General features: G+C 29.4%; 3 protein-coding genes across 3 annotated transcripts; 1 reads left to right on the top strand and 2 right to left on the bottom strand.

The window, feature by feature from the left end:
- Nucleotides 1-5667: 5667 nt before the first annotated feature.
- Nucleotides 5668-6960, bottom strand: LOC112751768 (tetraspanin-8-like). Its single transcript, XM_025801056.3, has 2 exons — nucleotides 6322-6960; nucleotides 5668-6100 (listed from the first exon to the last, which is right to left on the bottom strand). The coding sequence occupies exons 1-2, from the start codon at nucleotides 6835-6837 to the stop codon at nucleotides 5798-5800; spliced, it is 819 nt and encodes a 272-aa protein (XP_025656841.1). The 5' UTR covers nucleotides 6838-6960; the 3' UTR covers nucleotides 5668-5797.
- Nucleotides 6961-7649: 689 nt separating this feature from the next.
- On the bottom strand, nucleotides 7650-10186 carry LOC112699205 (cytochrome c oxidase subunit 6b-2). Its single transcript, XM_025751692.3, has 4 exons — nucleotides 10053-10186; nucleotides 9137-9225; nucleotides 8971-9052; nucleotides 7650-7957 (listed from the first exon to the last, which is right to left on the bottom strand). Exons 1-4 carry the CDS (start codon nucleotides 10059-10061, stop codon nucleotides 7904-7906), a joined length of 234 nt encoding a protein of 77 aa, XP_025607477.1. The 5' UTR covers nucleotides 10062-10186; the 3' UTR covers nucleotides 7650-7903.
- Nucleotides 10187-14256: 4070 nt separating this feature from the next.
- On the top strand, nucleotides 14257-16119 carry LOC112699221 (rop guanine nucleotide exchange factor 5-like). The gene is made up of 5 exons (XM_029287446.2): nucleotides 14257-14870; nucleotides 15253-15369; nucleotides 15451-15605; nucleotides 15710-15784; nucleotides 15878-16119. Exons 1-5 carry the CDS (start codon nucleotides 14552-14554, stop codon nucleotides 16034-16036), a joined length of 825 nt encoding a protein of 274 aa, XP_029143279.1. The 5' UTR covers nucleotides 14257-14551; the 3' UTR covers nucleotides 16037-16119.
- Nucleotides 16120-17622: the final 1503 nt, after the last annotated feature.

Here is a 17622-nt window from a genome sequence, read left to right on the forward strand (position 1 = left end):
GAAAATAATCCTAAAAGATCTATTTTGTGCTTAAAATTTATTCCAATAATAAATATATAGTAAATCAGATCTAAATACATTTAGACGCTTTAGTAAAAACTTTATTCTTCGATTGTACGAAGACTCTATGCGTATCCACACCGAGACCAACCTTTGCTGTCAACTCTTTGACCAACGGACATCTGATCTAAATTAAGAAACCTCTTGCAACTCTTTGTATACCATAAAATTCTTCTCCAAAAATTAGGCTCACATACATTTATGTGTGTAGAGGTATATAAAGGAATAAAACCCTTGTGTTTTATTCTCTTTTCTGTCACTTTGCTCTACTCTTAACATACATATATATAGTATGAGATTTGTTACTAATTTTAAATTTGATTCTCAATTCAAATTTAAATCATATCTTGAAATTCCAAATCTGAATCATTCAAATTTTATGAATCATATCATAACTCAATTTGAAAACAAAATCAGTTAGGATCTCATCCAAATTCAGAAATAGAATAACTAATTATTCTCAAATCTCATTTAATATTCTCAATTATCATACTATTATTATATTCTTGGTGCTAGCAAAGAATATAGTAATATTCCATTTGAATTAATATAATTATTTATTTGATCAAATCAAAATAATAATTAAATAATTCTATAGCAAAGGTTAGAACACTCGTTAGTGTGTGACCCCATAGGTTCAATACTAAGCGGGTAGTAAATTAGTCGTACTAAATTTACTAATCAAGGTTGGCGTCTAGCAACACTCCTCAACGACCCGATAGTATGAAGTAATATATTTTAACTAAGAACCTTAGAAGAACAAAGTATAATTCCTTCCATCTTTCCAGCTCTTGGTTAACCCTTAGAGTATGGTTTAATTGTCAAACTCTAACTTGTTACCATTATTATAATGAACTGTGAATTACCTAAGAAACTCATTTCTTCATTCATTCAATCCCATTGGCCAAGGTTTTATTCCTCTCAGTCATTATAATTATAGAGCTCAAACTCTTTACCGAGAGTTGACGGATTCCTTGTTGACTAATCATTAATTCTACAAGTATTTAAATCATACCCAACATCCATTCAACTAGCACCCTAGGGTATTAGGTGTCTGGAATCAAAGTATAATAAATACATTGTTAATTACTATGATAGTCACAGGTCAAAGGAAACTCTATTACTATGTTCATCTTGAGAATATCCTATTGACAAATATGCGGTAATTATAACCGTTAGAAATTCTTAGAGTGAGCCAGTTCAATGGTCATATCCCTATATACACCATATATATATATAATTTATTAAATGAGATCTATTAATCTTCATCCAATGAAAATCATTATATATATATTGATCTTTCCGAATTATTAATGTCCTTTTTAATAATCCTATGACCAAGAACAATTTATATTAAATTATAAAAGATTTATCTCTCAATATTGTGATCATTATCACAATGATAAATCTCTAAATTTAATCAAGGACCTTATTATATTAACATTTTAATATAATAACAATAACAAATTATTTAACACGTGATTGATTGGATTGTGGTCATACAACTTATTCCCAACAGATTTGATTTACTACTTATTACCTTAATTCAAATTCATTAAATTCGATTTATATAGAAATGTAAATGGAGACAATTAGGTAATGTTTTTAGGTTTGGGAGATTTAGGTAATTTTGGTGTGGCTTTGGTTTATCAACGTAATTTAACCTGATATGTGATATTAGTTATTGTTATATATATGAAAAATATACGTGGGAAAATAAAATGCTGGAAAAGAAAATGGATAGACAATTTTCATTATTTGGATCAACAAAGAAATTGAATGGAAAACATAAAAGTGTATGTGGGGCTCATGTAAATTTTTTCTCTTCAAAGTTGCAAAGAAAACTGATGCAAAAGTACAAATATGGATAAAAATACAGAGTTAATATTTGAATTATAATTTATATATAATATATAAAAATATTAATATATTTTTTCTCTATTATAATTTTTTATCTTCTCACTTTTTTTTCCATCCAAGCAAAAGAAAAATAACATTTTTTCTTCATCTAAACAACACAAAAAAATATACTTTTCTTTCCATTTTCTTTCCTCTTATTTTCTTTCTTTTCATTTTCTTTTCTCTTATTTTCCATCTTATATCCAAACAATAACTTAGCGTTTATCTATTTGTCTTCTATTAATATTATTATAACAAGGATACATGTGACTTTATAAAAATGATATAATCTAAACTTTGATTATCTGAGAATTTGTTGAGTGGTTAGAATAGCTCCACGTCACGAACCAGTGAATGCTAGTAATAGAGATGATCACAAAAACAGCCAAAACAGGTATTTGCAGAGATTACTCGCGTTTTGGGGATAGACGGGGACTCGTGAAATCCTCACGATCTGCCACGCGAAAATGGATGGGGACTAGGGGTGGCAAATGGGTCGAAACCCGTTGGGCTGACCCACATAACCTGCCAAAAAAGACGGGTTTGGCTAGAAATTTGAGACCGTCAAACTTAAAAAGCACGCCTACCTTGCATTGCTTAATTCATTGGTTTTGGCGGGAGGGGAGTGGGGCTGGGCAGGCTTTCCCACTAGGTCAAGCTTTTATTTTGTCATGATAATTTTTTTTATAAATTTCTATAATGTTATTAATCTACAAGAGGATGAAGATGATAATTGAATATGTTCTAAGTTATATTTTGGATTATGTTTTATGTTTGATTGATTATAAACTTGAAGATGTTTAATTATATATTTTGGACAATATTTATTTTGTTTGGACAATGTTGATTTTATTATTTTGTTTTAAAAAATTTGGTTTATAATTATGTTTATTACATATTTATAATTATAAAGACTTTAATGTGTGTGTGAATTTAAAAATTATAATTTTTTTATATTTTTAGAAATTATAAATTTATTAAAATTGTTGTGAAATTATATATTATTTAATATTTAATGACTTATAGAAAAAAAAAGAGAACCCACCAACCTGCCAGCCTACTATTAGGCGGGGCGGGGGGATTCAGGATTGCCTTACTAGATGGGCGGGACAGGCCAGCCCACCAGATGGGGGCTTTGGCGAGACTGGGCAAGCTTTTCTATTTGCCACCCCTAATGGGACACGGACATAAGTATCCGCTCCATGAAACCTATTAAATATACACAAATATAAAATTATTAATTTATCCTAATTTATTTATACATAAATTTATTTCTTGAATTTAGTAACCCTAATTTCTGTCTCCAACTCGAATTCTTCCTTTTTCTTCCAGACTCATTCTCAGCCTCGATCCTTTCTATCTCTAACTCACTTTCTCTACCTCTCAAGTCTGTCACTACGTCGCTCAGTATCATCCCAAAAATGTTATGTTATGTTATTATGTTGAAATATATTTTTATATTTTCTCCTTTTGAAATGTTATTTTTCATAACGAATATGTTATAAATTATGTTGAATTATATTGAATTGATTATTTTATGATTATTATATTATGTCTTTTGTGTTAATTTTTTTAAAAATTTTCAAAGAATATTCGTAGATATCCGAGGAGATCTGCGTTCCTTAAGGGGTAATTAAATAGAAACTTGCAGTGACGGAGAAGGATTAGGAGCATTTTTTTTTAAATAGGAGTGAAGAATGGGAAGGGGGCGTCTCACGCTCCCCTAAGTACTCATTACCATATCTAACTAGCAACAGAGATCCAATATGAACCCATTTAAGATGGGACGCGTAGACTTCATCTACGTTGGACCTTTAAGGTAATGAACCTGAATCAAATTTGGGACCCTAATAATGGATTTTAGTTGATCTTGCTTGCGTTGAAGTTTTACTAGGTCTAAATATATATCTTAGATTAATATTTTGAGTCATTGTTATAACAAATATTATACTATTTAATATTATAATACTTGATATATATAAAAGTTGGATATATTTACAAGACAAAATTAATTATCTCTTTTTTAGTTTTAAATATTATTTTTTAATATAACAAAAAAGTAAAAATAACAATAATTACTCACATAATTAAAATAGATAATCTTAATATATACATGACACTATATATATATCAAGGATTATTATATATGATATGTACTTTTTTTTCTTTTCTGTAACGACAATTTATATAATTTATTGAACGATTTTTTCATCTTATTATTTAATATATAAAATAAGTAACTTAAGTTATTATCTAGAACAATAAATATAATAGTGCAAATACTTGTTTATTTATTAGTAGTAAAAGAATATGTAAATAGTATAAATTAATACTTTTTTAGTATAAAAGTAATAATAAAGGTTATTAATTAAATTAATTACATAATTAAAAAATTATGAAGAATTTTTAAAATAATAATAAAAATAAGATCACTATTTTCTTATATTACAAAGTTTATGAAAAAAATGTTGGTTAATAAATCAATTCTCAATAAATTATACATTAATTATGTCAAAAGAATAAATAATAAATAAATTAGATATCATTGTTTATGTACTAATATAATATATATTATCGTTTATTACATTTATAATTAATTTGTAATCCAATTTTTGGTAATTGAAATTTAAACGATTGAAATTATTAAATGCCGAATATTTTGTATCTAACCAATTTACTTTTTTATTGAAATTAAAAAAGGATGAGTTGTTAATCAATTTTAAATTTAAATTTAAATTTGAGTAAGAAAATAAAAAAATATTTTAAATTTTATCTCACTAACCAGAATTAATTTTAAAATAAGAAATTACTTTCTATATCATATATTGTAGGATAGTATGGTCATTTGCTATTTTTTAATGATAAATATTGTTAAATAAAATGGTGTAAGAAATTAGAAGAAAATGTATTTACAAGTTTAGAAAATATTAATTTATTTTTTCAATAGAATAAATTATATCTTGAATAACAAAAATTGCTATTGGTTTCTTTTCATACTAACTAATACTCAACGATGGTGTTTCGGTACACCATGTTACAAAGAAATATTAATCACTCTAATGACTTTTGTAATGAAATAAGTTTATAAATTTAAAAATTTAAAAATTATTTCACAAAATGCGAAGTTTTAACAAGTAACAATGTTGATCATATTGTTTTGACTTTAAGAATGAATACGATACTAACAAATAAAATTGTCCCAAGTAAATTTTAACAAAGGCAAAAGTTCATAAGTATTGCTATTAATGAAAAATTAATCTATATTAAAGACAAATACAATTTTTTTTATGGATTTCTTAACTTGACAAGTCGAGAAATAATTTACCACATATTAATGTTCTATTTATTAAGGGTCTGTTACTAACTAATGGATTGTTATACACACAAGACGAAATTCGAACTCCAAATACTTGCCTAAATAGACAAATAAGATGACGATTCAATTAATCTAAATTGATTAAAACAAATATTAATTATTTTTAATATTTTTAAGTTGTAAAATATTTATAATAATAATTATTATATATATTTTTTATTTAAATTTTAATAAAAAAGTTTTATATAATTTTATGTAGTAGGACACGGGAATATATACCAGTAAAAGTTCAAAAATCAATCATATAAAATAATTTAACGGGGAGATAAGTATATACAAAGCAAAGATGTATACAAGTCAAACCAAAATTTTAGGGCAAAGGAAAAAAGAAAAATAACGAAAGAAGAATCTTATATAGAATATTAGTAATATTGTCTTACAACAAAATACGCCGTCATAAAAGGATATTACCTCAAGCATGTCATATATAGATGCATCATTTGGTTGATGGTAATAGGAAATTTAGCGATATTTTCTATAATAATTGTTTCTTCGGTTATTTCTAAATGCACAGCAACCAATTGAGTAGATAAAGGTTAAGATGACGACGAGTATCATGTTGGCAATGGCTAATCTCTTCCAGTCATATTTAAGATCTTCTAGTAATCCAACCTTGCAAGATTGACAATCGTAGCATAAAGTGTTTTCGTCATTACTCCATCGATCACAGTCAGGATTGTTATAAGTTCCATTTTCTGGCTTCGTCCAAACATTCGGACTTTCATTCACAAAATTACACTCATTTGGTGGCTTACAACATCCACGCTACAACAAATAAACAATCATCTAAAATTAGTTACACAATACTAATCAAACTTTAATGAGGGACATTTTAGTAAAATCAAGTAATAATAAGGTGCACAACTTCTTAATTAATTAATTAACACATGCATGCAACGTAACAAGAAGAAAATGGAAGATGAAACTTTGAGAAAAACCCTAAAGGAGAAATTAAAGAGATTGTATGTGATTAATGAATATGTTACCTCAACTGCTGGTGTGTGTTTTTCATCAACGACAGATTTGAAAGCGTTGTCCAAAAACTTGTGACGGTAATTATTATTTGAGCAAACTTTCCCAGTTTGCAAACAGCTCTTAATTTTGTTCCATGTCTTTGTGTCGTTGACCTTCCTTTGGAGCCATTTGGAATAATCTCCAAGCTTATAGTCATCGATCCCTTTGTTGGAGATGGCTTCACTGACATTCTTATGGGTGACGACGAAGGCGAAGATGGTGAAGACGAAGAGGGAGATGATGAAGAGGAACATGACGAAGAGGTAGAGCCATAAGAGGCACGTAGAGCGACAACATGCTCCAATGAGTCCGGCAAGTGACACAACCAGCAGAAATATGCCAACCACCATGAAGGGAAAGTCTAGCCACCGCTCGCACTCCGTCGCCGCCTGCTTCTGCATGGCCACGCCGGCGAGCAGGATTGGGATCGAGAGGATCAAGGTGAAGAGGTTTAGAATTCCGATCACGATATTGCTGCACCGAACCATCTTGTAAAGGAGAGTTTAATTAATTTGGTAATTGATTAATTGAAGAGCAAAGAATTAATGTTATTGAGGTTTATATATTTGTTTTTCATAGCCTATATAGAAGGGTGCGTGGATTTTGTTTTTTTCGCTTAAACTGTTTAACAAATACCGATTAGAAACTGCAAAGAAGATAAACACCTTAAAATATACAATTGATTTTTATTTTTGCACGGTATAATGTTACTTTGACATTAGAGGATTAAACGTTAGTTAGTTATACCTGTTTTTCTAAATAAAGACATTTATAGCGGTTTATTTTGTTGTGGACGAGGTAAGTTCCAGAGTATCCACCTTTCTTATATTACCAAGTTGTTAAAATGTAAACTGATGTACAATTTTCATTTATATCGTCACTCTTTAACGCCGTTTCTCTTATGTCAAAATTTGTTATTGAAATAGCTGTTGAATATCTTTCATATTTCAGTCCCACTAAAAATACTGGTCTTCAAAAAATGGTCTTCATATAGATAATTTGTTTATTACTTTGAGAATTTTTTTATATCTATTATACAGTTCCTGTAGAGTGTAGGGGCTAGGATGTGTGTATTTTGGACACTCTGCATAATTGCATATAACTACATTGAGAACATCACGTACATTTTTTTGTTGGCAATAATATACGAGTTGTGTAAGCTAATGAAATATTGAAATGTATATGTACACTCAAATAAAAACGCAATTTTTTTTCTTTGGCTTTATATAGTACTAATTTTATTTTCTCTGTTTATGTATTTTTAATTCGATTTAGAAACTATACTTTTTAGTAGCATTGCTTATCTAAAACAAGGTTCTGATTGAAGAGAATATAATTGTCAGAATCGCCACTTCAACTTAAAAGGCAAATTCTGTTACCAAAAAAGAAAAGGGTGCAACAATTTGTGAACTTTGAATAATGAATATCCCATAAACTGCCTTATTGATCCAACATGATTTGGTAAAGATCATCAAATTAACAGAAGAAATTAAACCAACAGAAAGTTCAAGTGTTTTCAAGCCTCAAAAGGTTGTCCAAGGCACAGACATGATTTCAAAGAGGTCCTGGGAAAGTCCCATTCTCCCTCTGCTCATTCCACTTTTCAACCTGCCACAAATTTAGCAAACAAAAAGCTTTCAAACATAGAAATGCTAACCCACCAAATAGAGTTTTGCGAGTCAGAAATAATGTATCAATGCAATTTATGTTTATGGTTTGATACTTTGACTTCGCGATGATCTAAGGGGTCGAAAAATATCTTTGTCTAGTAACTAAATCATCATGCTAATACAAGTCAATTAACTGACTCAGTAGATCTAACATGTTAAAGAAAAGGGCTACTGAAGAGAGAAGGAAAGTAGAAAAAGAGAATTCTAGAGATATAGAAAAAGCAGTTCGGATCCGCCAAAGCTTATCACACCTCAGAAGCATGGATGCATAAACCTGGCTCATGCAATGGCTATATAGAATGTTACCCAGTTATAACACCAGTAAGACAACATTTTTCCTTTGCCCTTGTGCATTTGTGAATGTCTCAATATTCATGATGTCTTCTAGCCAAAATAATATTCATTATTTCTGAAATGACATTTGGTTCATCAGACTTCATAATGCATTAAACTCGTTTCAACGATTGTCTCTTTCCTCCAAGCATGTGAACTACAAAGAGTGTCTATTTGACTATATAAGAAAGAATCCCCATACTATCTTGTTAGTCTCCAGTGACACATATTCGGTAGGGGAAGTAGAGTGCAAATCCAGATTATCTAAAGGGGAAAGCATAATCTTTTATTGGAGACAAGTACAGCCATCATAGATTTTAGGGAAAACTATTTTCTAAAATTCGGTGAGATAAAGCTTTGTTGTTCTTGTTGTTGTTATAAAATTCCACAATTATCTTCTTATGTCAAAAACTCACCAATGCCCTCACTCAACACCACAAGCTCCTACCCACTACCACCCATGACCATAAATAAGGCTCTAACTCCTAATTGTGTAAAGAAACCTGATATTAAGGACTAAACCACAGATCACATTGCTTCACAAATGACATCAATGTTTAAATTGAAGTAATTTTGCAGACAATTTAAATGTAAGCAAACAAGCAATAGGTTGCTTACCCATTCTCCAGGGCAAAGGGAGCGGTAATATTTAGCGAATCTCTCACATTCAGCTGAACCATCACCCTTTGCTGCCAAGCACCTGTGATCAAGAGTCCAGGTTCAATAAAATATTCTAGAGAAACAAAATTTTGCTGAACAAGATAGGCAATGTCAGAAAATCCACCTATGAAACTCTACATAACGAGTGAAACAGTGTCTGGTTTGATTTGTTGTTGGGAAACGAAAATCAGCAGGTGCAGTTTTTAGCTCAATCTAGCAGTAACCAAAAGAACCAAAAAAACGAAAATAAAAACATCAGAAGAAATGCCAAAAAAACACAGACAGAATGATACTGAACCTGTCACATCAAAGTTCAAATGCAAAACATGACAACATATGCATCAACTAAATGCTAGAGTTAAACATTCTATCAGGCTCTGTAACTCCAAAAACGAATACAAGCATGCCTTAAAACATATTGTCCATATCCTCGTCAACCACAAATGAATTATGATGTGTATGAATGTCTAAAACGAAATAAAGCACATCTTGATTAGCAATCATATGGCAATGGATACGCATGGTGCAATTTCATAGAAACCAACTTTACAAAGTTAACCCGAAAATCCGAAATGTCATTATTTGAATTCAAAGAAACACAATTAAAGCGATATACTCTGAATATTTTTCTCTTCTCACTCTCACTCACCCACTTTTCACTTTTTCCCTGACAAAAATCAATCATTCGGCTAAAACAACAACAACCTTGGATCGTTGAACCGGATCAAATTTAACCAGCAACAATGTTGATATAAAAAATTTCGAAATTTTTCACGTTTTTGAAAGAAACAAAAAATGCAACTCAATGTTTTTGTTACAGAAAGGTGAAATACCGAATGTTTAAATAATTCAACAGATCAATAAAAGAATATAACTCTAATAACAGACGAATCTGCAAACATTAGGGGAATGTTACAGATTTTAAATAAATCGCATAAATGAGCAAATGAAATAAATGGCGTAAGATTATAGGGAAAAGGAACAATTGGTAGGAACGTGAGAATGAGAGAGAGTAAGAGAGGAAGAAGGAAGAAGCACACCTCCGCCATGAGTGAGACTGGGATCAAAACAATTGCTTTGGAAGAATTCTGTTTTTTTCAGAAATGACGAAAGAAAAAAGCGCAACTAAATTAATAAATAATAGACTTTATGGGCCAACATGAAGCCCAATTATATTGCACAGCGAAAATAATCTCCGCTATTTCTTACTCTAAAAAAAAATTCCTGATCTAGATTCTAGAGTACCAACCAAATTAAATAAAATAAATAAAAATAAATAAATGAGTACCACTATATATAGTTCAGTTTTTTTTAACAAATTAAATATTTATATTTCTAAAATTTTTATCCATGCCACTTTATAAATCTCATGCAACACACCCAGGCACGGATCCAGAAATAATATTATGGAGGCCAATAACATATATAATATTAAAAATTATGTAAAAAAATTATATAATATAAGATGTATTACAAAAATATATTGACAGAGAATATATTTTAAAGTAAAAAGAAATATGTGTATACTTTTTACTAACGAAATGGTCGATTCTTCATATCATAAAATTCACCGATAATGGAATTTGTGTAAAATTTTTCAGTAATTTTCTTTTTAATATAATTAAAAGAAAATTATCAAGAAATTCATCTTTTATTTTATTTCTAAGTTATTTTTCACAATATTCATAGTTGAAAAAGATCTCTTAATTGTAGCAGTTGAAACAGAGAGAATTAATACCAAATAAATAAAAGAAGACTACTACAAGAAGAAAAAGAATTCACTTTATGATATTTAAAATTTTTTATTTAATTAAAAAATATTAGTGATAATATCTTTTTCAGATTTCTTTAATATTGTTACTTATTTTTTAGATATTAAAAATTATTAATATTAAAATTAGACTGAATTTTTATTTATACTAGATTAAATACTAAATATTTTTTTAAAAAAATTAAATTATACATAATAACTTATTACTCTTAAAAAAAGTTAGGGGGTCGAGGCCGCCACTCGCCCCCTTATGTCCGTCCCTGAACACACCTATATAAATTCGAAGGTAAATAGACTTTCAATTTCTTACCTTAGCAAGCTTTTCAATTTAAAAAACATTTTTTCTATAATTTAGAATGTCTTATTAATGAAAACTTGATGAAACAATAATAAAAAAGAAATCAAGGATTAATGTGATTCAGGTTTGTAATTTGAAAAAAAATTAATTCTTAAATTTTAAGATTAAAATAATTCACATGTACAACTTAAAAGAAATAATGAACCTGAAAATTTTGTCAAGATTGTTTACTATGTATTTTTCTTTATTTATTTTATTTTTTGGATAGGTTAGTGATAATCTTGGAGGATTGAACTTAGCGGCGATGAGTTTTGACCAAGCGTTAATATTTAAGAGCAACTACAACACCAAATAAAATAAATTTGTGTGTTTTACTGTCAATATTAAAAGTTCGAAAGATTTGAGTTGACTTTACTGATTTTAATCGATTTATGTTAGATAATTTTAATATTATGTACCCTAAAAAATAGGATCATTCTGTCTGAAATCACATGGTTAAACTTAAAACTATACAAACTTCAAGTCTAAAAAAAGTGAAACTATATAATATATTTAACTAAATTGTTATTTAATGATTTTTTAACTATTAACTTCGTATGAAAATAATTGTATATAAATTTTCACCAGTAAAAAAAAATCATGGTTTAAAGTTTAATATTTTCTAAAGGAGTGCACTATAATAAATTTAGTTAAGAACTGCTTATTGAAAATAATACTTTAGAAAAAGATAAAAGTCAGAAGACATGCACATGGTTAATAATAAACTACCATACATCCATGTATCATTCAACAAATTTTGATAAGATCATTCAAAAAATATTTTTCTGTTACTTATCCGAATTCAGTTTTTAATAGGTTAATGATTATCTCCAAGGATTAAACTTAAGAGCATGATATTTTAAAACCATTGTGGTTGTTTATGAACATACAAAACAACCAAAAGCAATAACAACAATACCATACAAGCAACATGATTCATTACATAGGCCACTCTTGCAAAGACATTCAATTCATTCTGCTACAAAGTTTGAGAAAAATATTTTTACCTTCTCCAAAATCTATACAATGAAGTCCTTGCTCGAATTTACGGCTTTAAGCAAATAATTCACAGGTTACAATTAAAACAGGAAAGGAAATCGCGTTATCTATAACGAATTTTCATTAAAAAAAAGTTATCAATTCAGCCATGCTAATTAACAAGATAGAATAAGCTCAGAGAGCAATATTTAATTGACTATTACTAACTAAACTTCATCTCCGAACAACTGAACCTGTCCATACAGCACCACCCTCGCCACAACCAGCACTATTGCCGGCTGCTATGCCATTGTTATCTCCACATGGTACAACGTTTTCTCCTACTTAGGCAAACGCCTTCTGACCATGATCTCTCCCATAAGCATCACGAAAGGGACCATTATTATTGTCTATAGGCATAGCAGCTCCAAAACTGTTTTGGAGCTGTTTACATAGTATTAATTATTCAAATGCTAACAAAAATACACCCAAATTTTACTATGGACAAAAATACTTTTAAATAATTTAAAAACGCGACAAAAATATCTAACAATAAATATGTATTTTCAAAAAATGTCTTAGAGATTGAATTTTGATACGATTTTTTGCAAGCATGATTAGAAAAATAAAATATTATTATTCTTAAAATTTGGTGACTTTTTTTGCTAAGTATATATTTTTTATAATTTTTTTAAAGTATTATTAGTTGTTAACAAAAAAATTATAAAAATGAATATATACTTAAGGAAACCCCCCCCAAATTTAAATATAATAATATCTCATTTTTATAATTATACTTATAAAAAATTACATCAAAATTTAATCTCTAATGTATTTTTTGAGAAATACATGTTTAATGTTAGATAATTTTGCTAAAAGTCTAACATTAAATATGTATTTGTCAAAAAATACATTAGAGATTGAATTTTGATATGATTTTTTGCAAGCTTGATTAGAAAAATGAGATATTATTATTCTTAAAATTTGCTAATTTTTTGCTAAATATATATTTGTTGTGATTTTTTAAAAGTATTATTGGTTGTTAACAAAAAAATTACAAAAAAGATAAATACTTAACGAAAAATTATCAAATTTTATAGATAATAATATCTTATCTTTATAATCATGCTTGCAAAAAATAACATCAAAATTCAATCTTTAAGATATTTTTAAAAAATATATATTTACTGTTGGACATTTTTATCACATTTTAAAATTATTTAAAGATATTTTTGTCGATAATAAAATTCAAATGTATTTTGTGAGCATTTAAATAATCCGGGGTTATTTTTTGTGATTAATCCAATAAATAAATGGGACAAGTCATCAAATTCAATTCATTTTAAATGGCATTGCTTGTAAATTAAGTGTTCTTTATTTCTCCTAGCCTTTATTCAGATAAATCTTATCCTTAAGAGTGTCAATGATTTTGATGATTCTTTCGTGTTTAATTTTTACGAGGTAACAGAAAGAAATTGACTAAGTCTCTAGTGCTACTTTAGAAATAGATAAACAATGTCATTTAGTTTTTATTACAACTTTCATAAACAATGTAGTATAAAATTATGTTTTATATTCCTACATTGATAACTTTCTCAAATAAGAGAAATACTGGCATGATATTGGAACATACTTAATATGAATTTTAAGAGTAGTAATAATTTTTTAATTAAAAATAGAGAAAAGATTGAAAATTAAGAGTGTAATATTGTGATTCTTTAATTGATAATATTTCTCTCCTGATGTATATTATTCTAAAATTATTCAATAATATTTTTTTCACTGTATAGTAAAGTAATAAAAACAAGAGATAATTTTGAAAAAACACACATTCTGATTTCGTTAGCATAACTAAAGTACTACTTTGGCATAACAGTACTAATTTCGTTGCTAAAGTACACTTACAAAAAGACACAACAAATTAATTATTCAACTGTGCATAGGGGCAATAATGTAATTTGAGGTATTCATCGTTTTGCACAGCAACCGGTTTTCAAAATTTGTTAATAAAAATGATATAAAATTTTAAATTACTGTGAGAGCGAAAGCCAGAGAGAGACGTTGGGACATGGCAGGTGCCACTTCCAATTGCAAAGCTTCAAACTTGAAATCAAATTTCCGAACTTTCTAACACACTCTGTATGAAATGTGCTTCCTTTTTTTGAAGCATCTCAAAACACACAAACTTTACGGAAAAGTCCACACGTCTTCATCATTTCATCGTCTTTTTTCGTTTCAAAACAACCTTAGAATTGGTCCCTCCCTATAATAATAGTATCACATTTCTCCTCTTCCTTTGTTCCTTCCATGTCCAAACCTATGTTACTGGGACCTGGTGAATCTTATCTAGGTCAGTGGTGAAGTGAGTGGTGACTACCCCTTTTGCCTTTTCATATATATAAGCTTGTGTTATGTGTGGGAAGTGAAAGAGAATTTGTAATTAGCTGTTAAAGATGAGTGCTTTGTCTAAGAAGAGTGAAGAATTTCGGAAGAAGAGAGATGGGTTGGTTAAAAAAGAGTCGTTAACTGATTCCACTGCTGAGTCAAGAGAAAGCAGTTTCAGTGGATCAAATTCAAGTTCCTCATGTTCATCAAATGAAGAAGCAAAAGCAGCAAAAGGGTCTTCTTCTCCATCTCCACCTGCTCCTCCACTTGGATGGCCTATTCTGAAAGCTGCAGTTTCCAAGTGTGGGAAATCTGATGAAAAAGATAATGATCAAGAACATCATTTGGATGACACAAAATTTAGTAGTATTGGTTCAAAAGTGTCAGGTCAGTTTCTCGTTATTTTAGAAATCTGTCTTGTTTAATGAATAAAAGTGGTTGATGTGCTTGAATTTTCAAAAGTATAAGGATGACAACGCTTTTATTTATTTATTTATTTTTTCAGTTTAATTATTCATTGGAATCTAATAATCCCTTTTTATGTCGGTTTAGTTGTAGTTTATTCTCCTAAATCATTTTTCTACCTATCAATTTTCAAATAAGGAATTTTTTTTACTGTTTGTTCTGTTTTTAAGATAATAAATGTATTTCGCTTTTACCTTATGTAGTAGGAAGCAGAAGAATTATTAGAAGATGATTTAGGATGATATATGATATTGCTAGTAGGTTTGTTAATTTAATTACTTTATTTCCTTTCAAATTGGAGCAGATGCTGAAATGATGAAGGAAAGGTTTGCAAAATTGTTGCTTGGTGAAGACATGTCAGGTTCTGGGAAAGGGGTTTGTACTGCTTTGGCCATCTCAAATGCTATCACTAATCTGTGCGGTATGCATTTCCTTCTTCTGATACTTTCAAACTTCAAAGTTCGAATTTAATTCGTTTTGAACTTTTTTGCAACTTGTGTAGCCACTGTGTTTGGACAATTATGGAGATTAGAACCTCTACCTTCTGAAAAGAAAGCTATGTGGAGAAGAGAGATGGAATGGCTTGTTAGTGTTAGTGATCACATTGTTGAACTAATACCTTCTTGGCAAACATTCCCTGATGGAAGCAAGCTAGAGGTAAATTTGGATTAAGTCCTAAATTTTCAAGTACGGTTTCATTCAACAAAAGTAGAATATGAATCATAATGTTTCTAGTTCTAATATGTTGCTTTATTCTGCAGGTAATGATTTGCAGGCCAAGGACAGATATTTTTATCAATGCTCCAGCGCTTAGGAAACTTGATAACATGCTTCTCGTGAGTGATGAATCTTGTTGTTTGAATGCACACTACATTGGTGATTGTTGTCACATGTTTGTTGTTAATGTGAATTTATACTTTCTATTACAGGACATATTGGATGGTTTCACCTCCACCGAGTTCTGGTATGTTGACCAAGGAATTGTAGCCCCGGAAGCCGATGTAATGGCCTCATTTCGCAAGACGATTCAACAGCAAGACAGGAAGTGGTGGCTCCCGGTGCCCCGTGTTTTAATGATTAACGATTAACGACTCTTAAAGTTGTCATGTCCCTGGGACGAATGAAACCCGACACATAAGACTTTGCAATTCAATTCCAATGGCTTTGAAAACCTGCTTCATTCTTCTCCACAATTCACAACACTCTTCTTCCACAACCTTCTTCTTAATCCCCTGTTTATGCATTCTTCACAATGAACCTCACAACAACCACATCCTGCATTTATCAACATTTTTTACTAAGAGGAAGCTCCATCTTACTCTTCTCCTCACAACTTTTCTTTCGAGTAATTTATCAAACACTAGTGGTGCATTGTTGATGGCTCAAGAGTTGGACTTGGAGCTTCAGAGATACACTGATTCGAAGGAAGGTTTCACTCTTCTTATACCCTCTTCTTGGACTAAGGTAAAATTATTTACCCATTTTTGTTGAGTAACCTTAATCTTTGATAAGCTTTTTCTACTGTGAAGAATTGCGTATGTTTGGTATGATGTGTTGGAAAATGATTCAATAGGTGCCTTTTGTTTGGTGTCTAACTTTTGTCTAAATTATTTTTTATAGTAATTTTAAAATATTTAAAATTTTTTAACTTTTATACTTTTAAATTTAAAATTAATTATTATACCTATTTTAGTAATTAGACAATATTCTTTAGACACCATAACAAATACCTAAATGAAAATGGAATAAAGTGGGTAAAATATTGAGTTTAAAATCTATATGTTTTCCTCTCTGTTTGGATTTTGATCCCAATGAAAATTTCTGGACAAGATCTCCTCCTTCTAAGATAACGCCTTGATTTTAGGCTTCATGATTAAGTACTACTTTATTCATATTAATCGCCTTCAATATCTTCAATATGTCTGTCCATTTTTACTTTAACGCGTACGACCTCACTACAATATTATATTTGAATTTTGGTTTTACATTTAAATTTATATTTAATTTAAATCAATATTTAATGCCCTTTGAGAGTTTTTTGTTTTAATTAAAAACTATCTAAATTTACATAATACAAAAAGATAAAAAATTTTAGAATAAAATTTTAAAATTGAAATTTAAAAATAAAATTTTTTAATTTTTATCTATAATGTAAAAAAAAATCCTAGAATAAAATTTTAAAACTGAAATTTGAAAATAAAAATTTTTAATTTTTATCCATAATATAATATAAATTAAATTGACACATTCTATCTTAAAAAGTGAAGCTTACATAAATAAATACTATATTTAAAAATAGGAATCCAAGAAAGAAGAAGAAGAAGAGAAGAAGAAGGAGTGAAGAGCAATCAGATTCTGCAATGATAAATTTGTGGGATATCAGAGGCCCGTAGGATATGATAGACTTTGATACCGATGAACCACCGCAGTTTCAGATTGAGTCTCCGCATCTGCCTGAGCTCGTCTGGAATGGGGACGAAAACAAGATTGTTGCCGCCAATGTAGGTGATCCCCAGCCACAGCCGTGTGCCATAGACGTGAGTGGTAATCAACCACCTCAGCCGGTTATTGATGAGTGTTTGCCCGAAGTTATGAACATGACATAGCACTATTGGGGAAGTCCATTATCTGGTTATGAACCACTTCAGTCTCAGCCTCAGTCATGTACCATTGA

The sequence above is a fragment of the Arachis hypogaea genome, chromosome 1, assembly GCF_003086295.3.
Source record: "Arachis hypogaea cultivar Tifrunner chromosome 1, arahy.Tifrunner.gnm2.J5K5, whole genome shotgun sequence".
Classification (NCBI taxonomy): domain Eukaryota; kingdom Viridiplantae; phylum Streptophyta; class Magnoliopsida; order Fabales; family Fabaceae; genus Arachis; species Arachis hypogaea.

Coding starts and splice junctions, on each gene's coding strand:
- LOC112751768 (XM_025801056.3), bottom strand. CDS start 6,837: ATGGTTCGGTGCAGCAATATCGTGATCGGAATTCTAAACCTCTTCACC. Junction 6,101..6,321: donor AACACACACCAGCAGTTGAG/GTAACATATTCA, acceptor TATTTGTTGTAG/CGTGGATGTTGTAAGCCACC.
- LOC112699205 (XM_025751692.3), bottom strand. Junction 9,053..9,136: donor CGTTATGTAGAGTTTCATAG/GTGGATTTTCTG, acceptor TCTTGATCACAG/GTGCTTGGCAGCAAAGGGTG. Junction 7,958..8,970: donor CCCTTTGCCCTGGAGAATGG/GTAAGCAACCTA, acceptor AATTTGTGGCAG/GTTGAAAAGTGGAATGAGCA.
- LOC112699221 (XM_029287446.2), top strand. CDS start 14,552: ATGAGTGCTTTGTCTAAGAAGAGTGAAGAATTTCGGAAGAAGAGAGAT. Junction 14,871..15,252: donor TATTGGTTCAAAAGTGTCAG/GTCAGTTTCTCG, acceptor AAATTGGAGCAG/ATGCTGAAATGATGAAGGAA. Junction 15,606..15,709: donor CTGATGGAAGCAAGCTAGAG/GTAAATTTGGAT, acceptor TTTATTCTGCAG/GTAATGATTTGCAGGCCAAG.